At 51.2% G+C, this 16,244-nt stretch overlaps 1 protein-coding gene across 1 annotated transcript in view; it reads right to left on the reverse strand.

The window, feature by feature from the left end:
- ARK2C (arkadia (RNF111) C-terminal like ring finger ubiquitin ligase 2C) overlaps positions 1–15,163 on the reverse strand; it is a 125,028-nt gene extending 109,865 nt beyond the window's left edge. Inside the window, exon 1 of the mRNA XM_064379215.1 lies at positions 14,849–15,163. Within this exon, the coding sequence (XP_064235285.1) occupies positions 14,849–14,909 (61 nt within the window). The 5' untranslated portion in view covers positions 14,910–15,163. The remainder of the gene's footprint in view (positions 1–14,848) is intronic.
- Between the last annotated feature and the right edge of the window lie 1,081 nt (positions 15,164–16,244).

Here is a 16,244-nt window from a genome sequence, read left to right on the forward strand (position 1 = left end):
CCTGTTATTTGAAGCCACCCAGTCTTTGGCATTTTGTTATAGCAGTCCAAATGTACTAAGATAGTAGGTAAAGATGGCACTCTGGGAGGAAGACTGTGGTGGGAAGTTATTCAGGCAGTTGCCAATTCATGAGCTCCTTTTTATGGCCCTTGTCTTAGTCTCCCTACCTCTGTAGTGGAAGGGAGTTGCTTCTGGCCAGTCTTGAGCTAGATGACCCAGTTCCCAGGCTAGCATTCCCAAACAGTGCTCCATGCAACCAAGTTCAAGGTATGCTTCCAGAAATCTCACACACACAGACACACACACACACACACACACACACACACACACACGTTCTGTAGTCAGTTTTGGGAAATGCTACTAAAGCAAAACCAAAGAGCTCTCTCTCTTGGTTGCAGGATTATCAGGGCCTTTCATGTGCTAATCTGCACTGGGACTCTCCAAGACTGGGGTGTAGTGGGTAGTATTTCCAAATGTTGGAACATGTAACCTTTCTGCAGAAACAACTTTTAACAGCTCAAGAGGCCCCAGGGCTTGCTTGGACAGTGTGGACAGTGCTGCCCCAAGCCCCTCAAGACTGACTCAAGGGTCAGTTCCACCCCTGTGTCTTCCAGGAGGTCTCCCACCCTCTGCACAGTACCCATGGTAACCCTCTTCCTGTGGAGGTAACTGTCCAAAAATTGCTTCACCAGAGTTTGTTGAAACTCCTGCCTCACTTTCTAGGTCTTCAAGGGCAGTGCCCAGGTCGTACCCTCAGCCCTTAGCTCAGGACATACAGAGACTCTGAATAGATTGTGTGCACTTTATTCTTGACAAAAGGTATTCCGCCACCAGCAATGCTAGCCAATAGGCAAAGCTGCCATGTTGACCAGGAGGGCTGACAAAGCCCCAGCTTCCCTGTAGGCTATCAGCCCCCCAGTTCCCTGTCCCTGTGACTCCTCTGCATGACTCTCCTTCTCAGCCTGCCCTTCCCCTCTCCCCACCCCTGCAGCCCCTTGGCCCACAACACCCTCACCCCACCTCTTCCTGGGCAGCCAGATCCTTTAGGACTCCCCCAGGCATTGCCCTCCCCAGGATGTATCCCACAGGCTAAGAGAACGCCCAGCACATACCTTAGGGCCATGCTGTTCCTGGTCTGTCTGTTTCCCACGAGGCTCAGTATTTTTAGGGCAGGCAAAGTGCTTAGGAGGGTGCCTGGCACAGAGTAAGTGCTACATGAGCATCTGCTACTGCTCTTATGGTTATTATTATTATCCTCATGTCCCCCATGTCTGCACAGGGCCTGGTCCAGCACAGGTGCTCAATGTGTATGTGTTAGATGAGCTGAACAAATCCATGATCATTTCTGAGCCTTACTATCACCCTGCTAGGGAACTTTCTATGATTGTTCCCATTTTACAGGTAAGAACACTGAGGCGCAGTCTCCCCCCTGCTCTTTATTTCCCTTGCCATATACAGTGTGCCTCCTAGGAGCAGGCAGGGGGACTCTGTGCATGGCAACTCCCTAGCAGGTAGCCACATCAAGCAATAAGAGCAGCCCCTACTCTGTGCCGGGAGCCGTCCGCCTTCTCATTTAATCCTGACTCAACCTGGCAGGTAAGAATGAGTACCCCATTCTGCAAAGAGCAGAACCAATGCCCCAAGAGGGTTGCCCACTTCAGAGGGAGGACACAAAGCCCCAGCTCCCTCGAGCAGCAACCCCTCCACATGGCTTTCTTTCAAGGGGTGGCACGGTGACCCATTGGAGCACTCAGGCAACTCGGCTGGGCAGAGGGGCAGGAGAGGAGGCAGAGATTTACAGCAGGATGGCCAGGGCCAGGGGATGGCAGGGAGGACAGGGACTGGAATGGGAGGGATGACAATGAAATGAGAGGGCCCAATGCTCCAGAAAAGAAAAAGAAAATTCAGACGAGGGTGACAGCCACAGGACTCTTGACATTCACCTCTTGGATCAGATCTGGGCCTACATGGGAGAGGGGCAGAGGGCAGGGCTGACCTGATCACTCCCCAGGGCAGCAGAGCTACAGCTCTCCCTCCTTGGGGAACAGCTCCAGTCCTGCATCCTCTGGGAGGCTCTCCTGATTTTCTCCAGGCCTCAGTGACCTCTCCCCATCCCGTGTGCTAAGATACCTCCCTGCTAGGCCACACTTTCTGGCCAACATGACCACTGTTTGGCCATTCTTGTTGCCCAGTCTCATTCTCCACCCACATCAGGAGGGTTCGGGGGTCTCTGCAGCTAGGCTACAGGTCAGAGGCTGTCTTTGTCAAAGAGGTTTCTCAGTAACTGCTTTCACAATTAAGCTGAAGCATACCCAGCCCTTTCCTTACTGCCCAGGGCCTGCTTTACACTCCCTTAAGACTGTCCCAGGCCTGAACAAGCAGAGATGTGTGTGCATGGAGGAAGTGCGGTGTGTGGGTGGGAGGTGGAAAATGGCCATCTTGCTGAACACTTCCTAGGATTTGGGGTGACTTGTACTTTATATGCATCAGAACTGTCTTTCATCCTTACCTCTCTGTGACACTGGTATTTACATCAATTATCTCCATTGTTTTAAAAGAGACTGAGGCTCAGAAAGGGCCAAAGTCCCACAGCTGGTAGGTGGTCAAGCTAAAGACTGCCCGATGGCAAAATCTGTACATTCTTTGCTACAGCTTAATTTCCGATCCCCACGGCCCCCAACCTTTCCTCGCAAAGACCCAGCAAACACAGCCTTTGACCTGCCTGGGAGGAGGCCCCAAAGCCAAGGGAGCCCTTAGTTTCTGTTTCGGGCGATTTTAAACTTTTAAAATCGGAAATAGAAAGTAGTGCTGGTCGCTCAGCACCATGAATGTATGAAGTGCCACCGAATCGTAGTACACTTCTAAATGATTGAAACGGCAGAATTTGTGTTGTATATTTTACCACGATAAAAAGTGTCCTGTACCCCCCTCAGGTGGTCTCCTTCGCACCCATTGGTGGGGTTCTCTCCATCTCCTGATCCCCTCTCTCAGGCTCTGGTTCCCAGCCCTGGCACACGTGAGGATCTGCCACCATGTTGGAATGCCATCCCTCTTCTCTCTGCCCAGTTAAACCCAAGCTGTCCTCAAGCCTCACCCAGTCATGTCTCCCACAAAGCACCCCATAGCTGCCATAGCTTGTGCCACAGCTTGTGCCACTTACAAATGGCATTGAGTCAAAACCCAAAATGCCCACCAGCCCTCAGAGTCAAGAAACCCGAATTCTAATCCTGACTGTGGCTCCAAGAGCCAGCTCTGCCTCTCCAGCCACTGAACAGCTTGGGTCCCCAAGCTCTGGGAATAGGAGGCCTTGGGGTGACCCCGAAGTATTACCGTCACTCACCCCTAGAAGGACCCAAATGCCAGAGGAGTGTACAGCAGCCCCATGAGTTGGTGCATGGCCTGGACTGCCCTGTCTGAATGAAATGTCATCAAAGTTTTATATTTTCATTCAAAAGTTTATGTAAAATTTGTAACTGGAGGTAGAAGAGTTGCTAGGTTAATTTAATATAAACCTCACGTTTTCCTCAAATTGAGAGGTAACATTAGAAACCGTATCCATCCTGCAGCAGGCCAGGGCCCGTTTTGCTCTCAGAGTCAAGGTTCTGCTCTGCCATGCACACATCTAGTCCGCCCCCTGGCCAGATCCTCCCCAAGTGCACCTGTTCGGGGATAGCTCTGACTCAGGGAATACCTAGGAGATAGCTGAGAGAAGCCAGCTGAGAAGGTGGGAACCTGCTACCTCCCTCCTCCTTCCAGACATCTCTCTGCTGGGGGAAACTGAGACTTGTCAGGGACCTTCAGAATGGGACTGTGCCATCTCAGGTTGGCATCTGGGCTCCTCTCCCACCTTCTCAATCACACTCCCACCGCACCTCTTCCAGGAGGGAGACCAAGCTGGGGGCTGGCTGCTGCCCCCTCACCTCAGATGACCTCTCTTCCCTCACCCCCTCCCTGAGTCCCTTTCCTCCTGGCAGGAAGAGCGCTGAACTCTTCTGGTTCCAGTGGGCCCAACCTTCCTTCCAGTTGTGCCTTGCTGCCCTGTCCCTCTGGCTCCGTGGCAGGTGGCAGTCAGCAGCCCTGCATCCCCAGGTACCCCTGCATCCCAGGCACCCCTGCACCCCAGGCACCCCTGCATCCCAGGCACCCCTCCCCAGCTTGGCCAGGAGTGAGGCAGGAGCTGCCTCCCAAGCTCAGCTTCCCTCCCGACCCAGCCCTTAGGGAGGAAGACAGGTCTGACTTCCCCCTCCACCCCATGAGCCCACAGAGGGGAGGCCTAGGCCACAGCCCATCACCCTGGTGTCCAAGATGAGGCGCTCTGGAGAGTGCTGACAGAACCAAGCCAAGGCTCTGGTCCAGCTACCTCCACTGTCTCCCTCCTCAGCACTGAGTTGGGGACATGCACACCTCTGGGCCATGCGGGGACCTGTTCTTCGGGCCCAAGTCCCCCACTGTCACTCCCTCACCTTCCCCAGAATCTGACTTTTCAGGTCTGCTCAGCAGTCTCAAATGTCATGGGTAGAGGGGGCAGGGATAGTCCATTCCCCTGAGTCCATGCCTGCCCCCTCCAGAGAATAAGCCCACCGTGGAGGCTGAGGTCATCCTTCGAAAGGGCCATCCTTCAGCTTAAGGAAGGCCAGTGTCTCCACGCTGGGGGTGGGAGTGAGCACGTTCTCCCATTAGCTCCAGGGAATTTGAGGAGTAGAAGCAGGTGTTCTAGGATGTGGGTGGTCCTCGGGCACAGGCAGCCAGGAGGGGGCCCCTGAGCTTTTGAGGAGGGGGTGGCATGGGGGAAGAAGGCTGGAGCTAAGCAAGCTGGCTGGGGGTGGGGGCAGAGGAGGGAAGACATGGAGAGCGCCTCCACCCTTTCCCTCCCACTCAGCTTCAGAGGGGGCACAGCAGCTGTTCCAATGCTTCCTGCCCTTCCTTGAGACAGGTGTCCGCTGAATTCTCACTTCCTCCCAGCCTCAGAGAGCTCCACCACCCCCTCTCCACCTGCAGGCTGGTGCTGAGTCAGCAGCCGCCACTTCCTTTCCTAGGTGCGGTGAGGCCAACACTTAGATCTGAGGGATACAGCGTCGTCAGGGGAGGCCAGCGTGGGTGACCGGCCTCCTCCCTCGCTGGCAGGGAGGACTTCCTGAAGGGCTCCACTGCACACAATGGCACACCTAGGGGCATGTTTCAAGGAAAGCACAGCAGGAGGAAGCAGCAGCGTCCGGGGGTAACGTCCTGCTCAGTGGCCCAGCAAGAGCAGCGGCACCAGACTTACACCAGCCCTGAGCCCGGGGTCCAGGAGCCCTGTGTCTGTGCTTCCAGGCTGAGCCCTTTCCCTGGATGGGCCACTAGCCAGGCAGGGGCAATTACTGCTTCCCTCTCATCCACTGCACAGTGTGACCTGGCCAGTGGAAGGTCATGTGCCTACTGTGTCCTAAAGGGCACGTGTCTACTGTCCTGATGAAAAGGCAAAAAAGATGATAGGGATAGACTCTCTTCTCATCACGAGGAAAGCACAGTATTTTAGAGCAGGAAGGGACAATCCAGCCCATTCTCTACCTTGGCAGGTAGGCAATGAAGTCACAGAGCAGTCAGGCTTGGCCAAGACCTCACAGGGGTAGTTACTGGCAGAGAGGCCATGAAGCCAGGACTGTGTTCACTGTCCCACATGACCTGTGTGAGCACCAGCACTATGAAGAATGCCGGGGATGATCACTGTCGCCTTTGGCTGGCTTCTTGACTTGTTTCCTATGCGTTACTTCATGTGACAAGTCCAGTAAGGCACAAGCCATAGACGTACCCATTTGACTGATGGGGAAACTGAGAACTGAGGGAAGGAAACTGACCTGTTCAAGATCACAGTGGAAGTTTATGGATCAGAATCTAGGTCTCAGAATAGTTTACCCAAATCACATTTCTTTCCCCAGCCCTCTCTTACCTACCTCCCCTCCACTTATTTGGGCCTCTCGATAGAAGGGGTTGCTGGGGGGCAGAGAGGAGGAAGAGTTGTCACACCTGATTCACACACCTCCTCCTCCCCACGTGGCCAGACAGCAGCCTGAGGGAAGTGTGTTAGAGCAGTACCAAGTGGCCTCGAACCTATGGCAATTTGAGTGTATGGGTAGCCAGCAAACTTGACTGTTGAGCCACTATTCAAGTGGAACATTAGGTAGCCATTAAAAGCCGTGCTTGTGAAAAGAGCGTAGCAGAATGTGAACGTGTCTGTGACATTAATGTGAAATAGGAAATAGAGACTGTAAAAAGTATACATATATTGTGTTTACAGCTCCACCCTAAAAATCCAAGCAAATATATGAACAAAAATATGAAGGAATTTCACTAACATGATCACAAAGGGATGGACTCCTGTGAGATTTTTTTCCTTTGGATTATTTTCTAAACTTTCCAGAATGTGATTCTATCATCTCCATGAAACAACATAGATATAATTTATTAAGGCTTCAAGATGATCTAAGAAAAAATGCAAAACGTGCCCTCACCTTGGGACTCAAAGCCTCAGGAAGGGGACATCTATTATTTCTGTGGAAATCCGGGCACAGACTCCACCTCCCTGGAGTTCACCCAGTGAGCTGGCCACGCCTACTCTGAGCCGGCATCTGAAGGTGAAAGGACTCACCACCCTGGGTTCCAATGCCCTGCTCTTTTCCTACTCCGGGGAGTTTCTGGTCCACCATGCACCCTCCCTGTCTCTCAAAGGCCCCTTCTGGGACGTGCAGGGCTCAGGGTTGGGGGCTTAGACCCCATCGAAGTTTGGCAGGCCATTACCTGGAAAGAGCCTCTTCCACTGTGGACAAAGAGTCCAGCATTCAGAATCGGTCCCGTCAGCTATGGCGGGAAAGCAGGAATTCCTTTCTAATTATTGCCTTAATCTTGATGAGGGTCCTTGCCGCATGCAGGCCATGCGTGGAGGGGGCGGGCAATGCAAGGGGCCACAGTCGAGTGTCCAATTGCCAGGGATCCCCTTCTGGCTTAGCCATTTACTAGCTAGTTGAGAAGGGCAGCAAAGGCTTTCACCACTCTTGGCCTCAGTTTCCTCCCCTGATTCCCAATTAACTCCTCATGGGCTGTGCCAAGGAGGAAATGAGATGATGGAAGGCAGAGCTTTGAATTGGGAAAAACCCCCTCTTTGCAGACAGGCCCAATCTTGAGATCAGAGCCCCTGTCCTTGACCTCAGTCCCCACTCCTGCCCTCTCCTCTCCCAATATGCCACCAGGTGGGCTTCCTCCAGCTTCCCTGCTCCCATGTGTAGGGACAGCCTTTGCAAAGCGGTGGAGGCGAAACTCCTGGCACTTGCCCACCTTGGGGTCTGTCTTTTCAAGAAAGGCAAAGTTTGATAAAATTTGTTCCAACTGAGATTTCGGGACGCAGATTGGTACAGTTCCTGGAGGAGTTCATATTATAAAAAAGCTTGCTCAGAGGGTGACCTAAGCTGGGAAAGACACATGTGAATAACCCATAGGGATTTCAGGCATGGACGGAGAATTTTGGGGGGACAAGTCATGTGATTTTGAGGAATTTTTATTGTTGAAGTTCATTTCCTACCCCAGCCAGGAATCTGTAAGAAAAGGACTAGAAGTCTCAACCCCTAGACATTGCCACAATCCCCTTGTGTCTGCCACTCTGGTGTCTGAAGTTCGTGTGTTGATCTGTACACTAGACTCAATTCTCCCCACAATGGACTGCTCCTCCCACCTTCCCCATTTGTCTTCATGGTCTTATATTCTCCCAAGCACCCCAAAGACCTCCTGCCCCTCAGCCTCTTCCACGTGGACCCAATCCTGCTTACTCCACCTTACAATAAAGCCCCTGATATGAGTCTTCTTCCCCTCCCCACCCCCAAGCCTGCCCCACCTCCTCCCTGACTTCAGCCCCTAGCCTCATCCCTCTGCCATCAGCTGTAGAATAAACTGTTTAAACACCTCTCTCCACTCAGAGCTCCCAAAGGCCAAAGGAGCAAGTCCAAACTCTTCCAGAGGGCTTCAGAAACTGGCTTCAAAATCTCTTCAAGCCTTTTCTCCCACATTCTCCAGACCTCGTGCTGCTTAACCCCTGGAGTTGTGCTCTGAGGAGAGTCGTTCAAAGACAGGACAATGATCCCAGTGCTACCTATAGGCCTGCACTCGCGCTCCCCCATCAACACACACACTCCTCCCTCCTGCTATGCACTTTCTGTTCTTGCCAAATCAGCACAGCACTGGCCTTGAGCAAAATCACTCCTTCCCTCCACCTGGGGTGCTCTCTCCTCTTCCTCCTCCTCTCTCCTGTATACACAGCACCCTTTGAGGCACATGGCAATCCCGCCTCTGCAGCAAGCTTACCTCTAACATTATTTGATCCCCTGGCCAGTAAACACCTACAGTTGTGAAGGGAAGGGGCAGCCATCTGGCATACCCTAGGCACCTGCTGCATGCCAGGTACCTTCTAATAGCTTAGACACAGCCTATCAAGTACATGGCAGTCATCAGTCATTGTTTAGAGGATGCTCAGAACAGTGGCCTAAGTTCACCCTGCTAGGTCAAGACCGGGCTAAGACCCAAACCCTGGACTACTCCAAGCTCTTTTATCTCACCAGTCAGGGGATTCTGTGGTCATGTGGACGTTTTGGCCCAGAACATCTTAGACAGCATCTGGTTTCCTAAGCATTCATCCTTCAACCTCAGCATAAGCCCCAGTAGGGAGGCACTCCAGTCTCCATTTCTTCTGTATCCCACTTAGCGCAGTGTTTGGCCCCAAGTAAGTATTCAATGAACACTCATTAACTAAATGAACAAACAAGTGAGTGGGTGAATGAATGAATGACTGAACACATGAAGTACAGGCATTGCATGTGGTTTGGCTATGGGGTTATAAGTGTTTGCTTTTGGTTCTTAAATAATCCTGAAAATCTGAGTCTTTCCAAGATAAGCCCTCGCCCTCCTCCCAATTCTCTTGGAAATATATTGGTTCATCTGTAGCTAAACCATACCAGAAGCTAATAAATACCAATTCACATTCATACAATGTTAAGCCGGGAATTTTTACAAAGCTGTTTAGATCCATGGAGAAATTAAGGCACAAGTGTCTTGCAGATTTATCTGACAATTGTGGAGCAGGATTGAGAGAACCAAAGTCACACCCTGAATTGGAGTCAAAGGCCTGTTGTCTCTTGCCCTTTGCTTCAGAAAAGGGGTCCCTGCTGCCCTTGGGTCCAGCACAGAACTGTAGCTTCCCTAGCCTAGAAAACCATTAAATCTTCTAATGTGCCACTGCAGGATACTTATTTAAAGGTGGGAAGGACAGGGTGGGGCAGGAGTGAGAAAACTACAAAAGGAAGACAGGTGGCCAAGGCTCTGTCATCTGCACATTAGGGCCTCAACACTCCTGGTGGTCCTTTCCCCTAAATTTGAGTGATTAGTAGTATTTGCTGGTTTATGGATAATTGTTATTAAAGAAAACGCATTAACTTAGCGGGTCTTTCTGATGCTAGTTTCAAGAGAGAAGTTCTCTTGTTCAGAAAGAAGAACTGTGTTCCATCTTATTACAAAGTCTATGATATAGAATACACTGAACTGATGGGTTTCCCAAAATCCTGAAGTCAAGGTACTAAAACAGGTATGTGTCAGGTGGTTGGGAAAATAAATACAAAGAACAATGGCTTTGTAGTTCCTGAATCGTCCAGTCAGGGGGAAAGTCTCCTTAATATGTAAGTGTTTAGTTCAGACAATCTGGGTCAAACATTAAATGCACTGGATCCATTGCTAAAACATGATTTCCCATTAACCCATAGCTTGCTATATTATTACTAGGTTACTAACCATCCTCAAAATGTATTGTCAAACAATTCTGACACACTTAACAAAAATTTAGAAAAATGAAATCTTGGAATTGGTGAAGATTGATCTAATGAGCCACTGTTCTCTAGGGCAAATATGAGAGTGATCACTCGATTCAGGATAGTTTTATTATTGTTGGGGTTGGATTGGAGTGGTTTATTTTGCTTTCTAAGTCTCATGTAAACCAGAATTTAAAAAGAAGATGAAGAAACAAACAAAATCTTAAGAGGACTAGCCCTGTAGACCTAGGTCTCTCCTCTCGCACTGACTACAGCAGAGCCTCCACTGGGAAGATCCATGTATGTCCATGTGTCACAGTAAATCAGCTCAGCTTTCCCACCAGGGCTGGGAAGAGCGCGAGAACAAAGGGCCAGAGCAGAGAGGGCAGCCATGGGGGGAGAGGAGAGTTGCATGAAGTCACAAAGAAGGCAAGGAAGCGCTGTGGTCAGGCAGGGGTGCGCCCGCCCCAGCAAGGAGGAGGGTGAGCCAAGGAGTCAGTCAGCCCAGGGGAGCAAGGACGAGCCACATCGGCCAAAAGAGGAGCAGCTTCAAAATGATGACCCTTTGAAAGAACCAGGAATTTCTTTAACCAACTCATTCCCTCAGTGTCTAAAATGCCTCATTTAGCAAGGCTTGTTCTGGGCTGAAAATGAATAGGTGTAATTGACAAATGGTTGAATTTGGGGTCCACTCTGGGAAAAAAAAATACCTCTCCACTGGCTTCTCCAATGTAATTATGGAAAAAAAGACATCTTAAGGGTTCTTCTTCCAACTCAATTTGGGGTTAGGTCCTGACTTTGCTCCTGATCTCCCCCTCCCCCTTCCCCACCTCAACACACACACTTAGACAATGGCTGAGACCTTAGCTGTCTTTCTCTTAAGAGAGGCCCCTACGGCCATAGAGAAGCAGCTGTCAGGAAACTAGGCTATAATCAGCTTTAAGTGGCTCACAGCCTGCAGAGGGCACAGACCCTCTTATTCCTACAGTAACAGGTCTGCTGCTGGCCCTGGGATAGAGGTGGGAGTGGTCTGAGTCAGTTTCTGCTTCAAACATCTTCCTTATCCAGGATCTCAATGCAAAACTTACATTGCAAGTCCTAAAAATTTAAATATGCACATAGAAGAGGGTACTTTCAAATTCCAGATCATGGCTTCAGCTACATGTAACATGTCACCCCTAGCATGATTTTTAAGGACAGTAAATCAATGAGACAGCAAACAGAAAAGTTGAAACACAACTCAAAATGGGTTTTTAGGCGAGTCTGAAATGCTACAAGATTGCTAGTTAAGAACAGTATCCCTTTTCTCAACCTAAGTGTTACGGCCCCTTCTCTTCACCAGCATCGTAAACCCAGTGCCCATGTATCTTGAAAAGTAAGATGAAATGTGGAGGCTATTGAGTACACAGGTGGCCAAAGACAGGGGTTCTCTCTAGGCAGGTAAACTGTTTCAGTGTAACAGGACAACTGGCCCCTCCTATCACCCCAGACATCTATTGTAAAAAGATATGGACTAAATGAGATAAAAGTCACCATATCTGTACCACAAAAAAATAAATAAATAAAAATAAAGTAAAAAGAAAAGGCATTCACTCAAATCTTACAATGGGAGGTGGGGGTGGTGGGTGGGTGAGGGTGGGGATAGAAAAGCGAGGGGGAAAATCTAAACAGCAGGATACGACAATAAATGGGAAAACAGCAAGAGAAAAAGCACACTAGGTTAATATAGGAAAACTAGTTCTTTATTGAGAGATTGTATATTAGTATTAGTGGATTCTGTGTGTAACAATGTCGTCATGCACACAATACAAAAAAAAAGGCTGGGCCCACCATGCTTCGGAGGGGCAACAGAACAAAAGCAGCGTACAATGAGCAGATGGCCCAGGCTACACGACCACAGTACGTTTCAGCAGGGTAACATCTCTAACCGAGCGCTGTACATTGTCAACCGGGGGATGTAAAAAAATACAGATCATGCTTTAGTTTTAGTACAAGAAAAGGTGAAAAAGATACACAACCAAAAGGATATTTGATACAGAAAAAATTACCCACAAAATAAGAACAGGAAGTAATTCAGCACAGCAGAACACGCTACCCCTGTTTAATGGAAAACCATTTTGCTGGGATTCTTTTTTCTTGTCTTGTCTTTTCTTTTCAGATTGCCAAATGGCAGTCTGGGGAGGCCATTTGGGACTTTATTTTGGAAGGGCCCTCAAAGTGGGGGCCTTATTCTTTTATTATTGCTGCTGTTTTGTTTCAGTTTTCAAGCAGGTCTGGCTGGCGAGCAGCAGAAGGGAGCCGGCTGTTAAAGGGGCAGCTCTGAGGGCCAGGGCGGATGTCCAAAGATGCTCTTGATATTGTACAATTAAACAATTAAGACACTATGGCCATGGCTCCCTCATAAGCCAGGGACCTTGGTACACCAAATTTTCAGAGGCTACGGGATAGCAGCAACTGTCATTTCATCAAAGATTTTTTTTTAATGCATATGTTTAATATTTGTTGCCTCCAACTAAATGCAATCCTCAGTTATGCCTGGGTGCTGCCAAGAAGCTAACTGATAGCCACCCAGATAACTGGAAAATGGGGTGCTGCAGCCTCCAAGCCAAGGCAAAAGGAATCCACTTAACAGGGATTTACAGTGCAATGTACTCGGCTAAACAAGATGAAGATACAAAAATGGTTATTTCTCTACATCTATTCTGAAATGGCCTACATCCTACACTACTACAATGGAAACTAAAAAGAACAGATTTAAGCTGGCAGACTCTCTAATAGTTTTACAAGAAGATTGTGGTTTAGGACCTTGTTGAGTTAAGCATTAGTATCCTCTATCGGAAGGTCATGAACTCTTATCACATTGTGCTAAATTTTACCCACAGACCAACTCACCCCTCAGCCCTTGAATTTCCTGTGGGCGTGTTTGCCATGAAAGTAAACTTCAACTGATGGGCAGGATTTGTTTTGTTGGATTTTTTTTTTTTTTTGGTGGGGGTGAGGGAGAAGGTAGTATTAAAAATAAAATTTAAAGGCAGCTGAGCAATTTGAATTTCAAAACATGGAATCTGCATCCTGCAATGGTATTTAGACATTGGTGGTATTAATGAGGATGGTAATGATTTAATCAGGATAATTATACTTTCAGGCTCAACATCCTTCTTAATCATTTTTGAATTTCTGCCTAGTGTAATGTTCCACACCCGTTTTAAGAGGAAATGCCAAGTAATAAGAGATAATTGTGTATTGAGGGAGGGGGTGGCATTTCAAGGAGATCGCATCCAGCCCCCCTCTTTCTTCCTCACACACCCATGCCCCCTCACCCCCATGGCTAGGCTGGCCTGAGATAGGGGATACTGCCGCTTAAATAGCAATGCCTTCCTCAGATGGAGACAGGAAATGGTTAAGAGGGTGTCACAATACAGCTAAATGCGGAGGCAGAAGGGTCACAGCGCACACAGCAGCGAGTTGACCATTCACTGAGCTACACAATGAAGAAAAAAAAAGATTTGATAAATGCAGAATGTCATCATTCTATCATCACACAAAAAAAAACTGCGGTTCAAACAGGCCTAAGGGGGCCAAACTTGCCTTTTAGGTTCTGGGGAGAGGCGCGGGGCTGGGGACAGCTGGGCTGGATAAAATAGGGCTGGGCTTTCCTTTTCTTGCCCAATCGGGCCCCTGGGGCGCACTAAAGCGCTGGCCCTGCGACCCCACCCCCCGCCCGGACTTGGTAGAGGAGCCCTGGTCGGCCAAGGGAAGACATCATTCTGTGTGTGAGGGAGTGGGGAGAGGGGGAGGAGGGCCTGAGCCAGCAGGGATTTAAGCAGACGTGGAGTGGGAGAGGATAGAAGAAACATTTCCAAGACGAGAAATGTGAGTCCAGAGGCAGAATACAAAAAAGAAAAAAAAAATGAATCTAAATGCATCTCGGATTTGCTTGGGAGGTGGGAATTTTTTATTAAAAGAAAATGAAAGAAATGTGGAGTGGAGCGGGGGAGAAGAGGGGAAAATCAAGCTATTGTTGTAGCAGAATGTGAGGGAGAGGGGATGTGGGGAAAAGGGACCGTGCAAACACACCCCATTTATCACAGTTAAAAACAAAGCCCGCGCCGGCCCGCTGCTTTGTCAACCGCTGCCCGGGGCAAAGGCCTGGCGTGGGGGCAGCTTCCCACCTCATCCTCACACACAGCGCAACACCCAAGGGCCGGACGCCCTGCTCCGGCCGGGCTCAGGGGGGCACAGCAGCTCATGTCTGACTCTCCGGGGCGCGCGCGCACACACACTCGCACACATGCACACACTCACACACACATACACACACACACACGCCCAAGCATCTTGAACCCGTGAATGCAACTGTCATACAAAGACATTTGCGGGGGGCGGGGTGAGTAGGGCAATAGCACAAGGCGATGCACAAAAAGGGTTAAAGGGGAAAAAAGAAGGGACGGAAAATCGTGCAAGTGCCCACGAGAGGGTGGGGGCTGGGGCATGGGATAGGGCAGAGACCCAGGTCCCAGCCTGGGACCTAATGACCAAAAAATGAAGAAATACAAAACACACATAACACAAAACACACATATACCTCAAAAAAAGCAAACCACAGAAAACCAAGCATGCTCTCGCGCTCGCTCGCTCTCTCTCTCTCACACACACACACATACACACACACACACACACACACACAGTCATGTATCTTTCTCCTTTCGATCATACAGGGCTAGGTATTAGGGGAAGGGGCTGTGATTTGGGGGAACCACGTCCACCGCAAAGAATAAAAAATGGGGCTGGGGAGAAAGGGACCCAAATTCGCCAAACCCTAACTTCACTACAAAAGCTCCCACGAGGGCCGCCACCCCCACCCTCGGGGGGGTCCCCCCAAAAGGGGGTGGGGGTAAGCCACCGCTCGCCCTGCGTCCTCGCGGGTGTGCCCTGAGCCCCCGGCCGCCCGCGGCGCCCGCCCCCGCCCCGGTGCCTGCGGCGATCCACGCTCCGAAGCAGACCCCGAAAGGAAAAAGCGATACCTCTGTTTCGCACAGAGCCAAACACTGGAAGCACGAGATAGCCGACGTGGACCAGGACCATCCTGGCTCCTCGCGCGGCGGCGGCGGCGGCTGCGCGCGGGCCCTTTGTGGCGCGGCTCCGGGGCGCGGGCGCGGGCGGCGGCGGGGCTGCGGGAGCCGCCGGGGCGGGAGGCGGAGCGCGGGGCGCGGGCGGCGGTGGGGCGGCGGCTGGCGGGGAGACAGATGGCCCATGGAAAGACTCCCTTCCCGGCCCCTCTCGACATTCAAAGGCGCTGGGGCCGCAGCTGCCGCCACACAAAGGCGCGCGCAGCCAATGGGAGCGGAGCGCAGCGCGGCGCGGCCTCGCCGGAACCGCGGGGGACAGCGGGGACCGCGGGCGCGCGGGTGGCGGGGGGAGGGCGGGGTGGCGGCTGGAAGGGGGAGGGCGGCCAATCGCCGCGGCCCTCTGCGGGGCGCGGGGGAGGGGTCAGGCCCACGGGACGCGTGGAGCCCAGCGCAGGTCCCTGGCCGCCCGCGGGCCGGAGCGCGCGCGCGTGAAACGCCCATGCACAGATATGGGCGGCGTGAACACGGAACGTGCACACATGGAGAGGGACGTGCACCCAGACATGTGGAGGTGCGTTCGTTAGTGCAGTGAGACGGGCATGAGCGCACGAAGTGCACACGACCCGGAGGTCCCTGCACACCGCGCACAGGTCACTCGGGGACGTGCGCTTGGAGGCTGGCGCACGTGTAGAGCCTGACTGCGGGCACAAGGGAAGCTGGAATGCGAACAAGCAGCCGCAAACAGGACCCAGGCACTGTCACACAGACATGCACACACCAAACGCCTTGTTAACGCAGGACACGTGCGAAGAACGCATTCTCAGAGACACACAGAGGGGACACACGATGCGGACACAGGTAAGACAAGCACACTTCCCAGGCTCTCTGCCTGGCGCATCCTCTCACAATAATGATTTGCTGAATTGAAATCCACTCATTCACTGAGGTCTTGGCGAACAGTCTACATAGAGACACACTGCCCAGAAAACTGCCACTCATCTACCTTTTGCCCTGATCTGAGACAGGTACACCCAGACATGTGCACAGACACGCCCACTTCCACAGCCGACAGGCAGATACATAACATCAGGCTCTGCGGCTCCTGCAGATTCACACGTGGAGGCACAGCCACCGTGTCACATGTGCCCTGTGACAGTCCAGCTAGGGACAAGCACAATCCCAGCAACGAGCCTTCACCCCAAGCCTTGTTGCCAGGAAGAGGATGGCTGAGGCGGTGTTCCTGCATGCTCAGCTGACCTGTGAAAACTCCCAAGGCAACCCTACGCCTCCGATCAGGCTCACAGTCCACACACCAAGGCCAGAAACTGCTTCCGGGCCCACCCACGGGCAG

Source organism: Aotus nancymaae, unplaced genomic scaffold (genome assembly GCF_030222135.1).
Source record: "Aotus nancymaae isolate 86718 unplaced genomic scaffold, 86718_ANA_hifiasm-v0.15.2.pri h1tg000020l, whole genome shotgun sequence".
Taxonomy (NCBI): Eukaryota; Metazoa; Chordata; class Mammalia; order Primates; family Aotidae; genus Aotus; species Aotus nancymaae.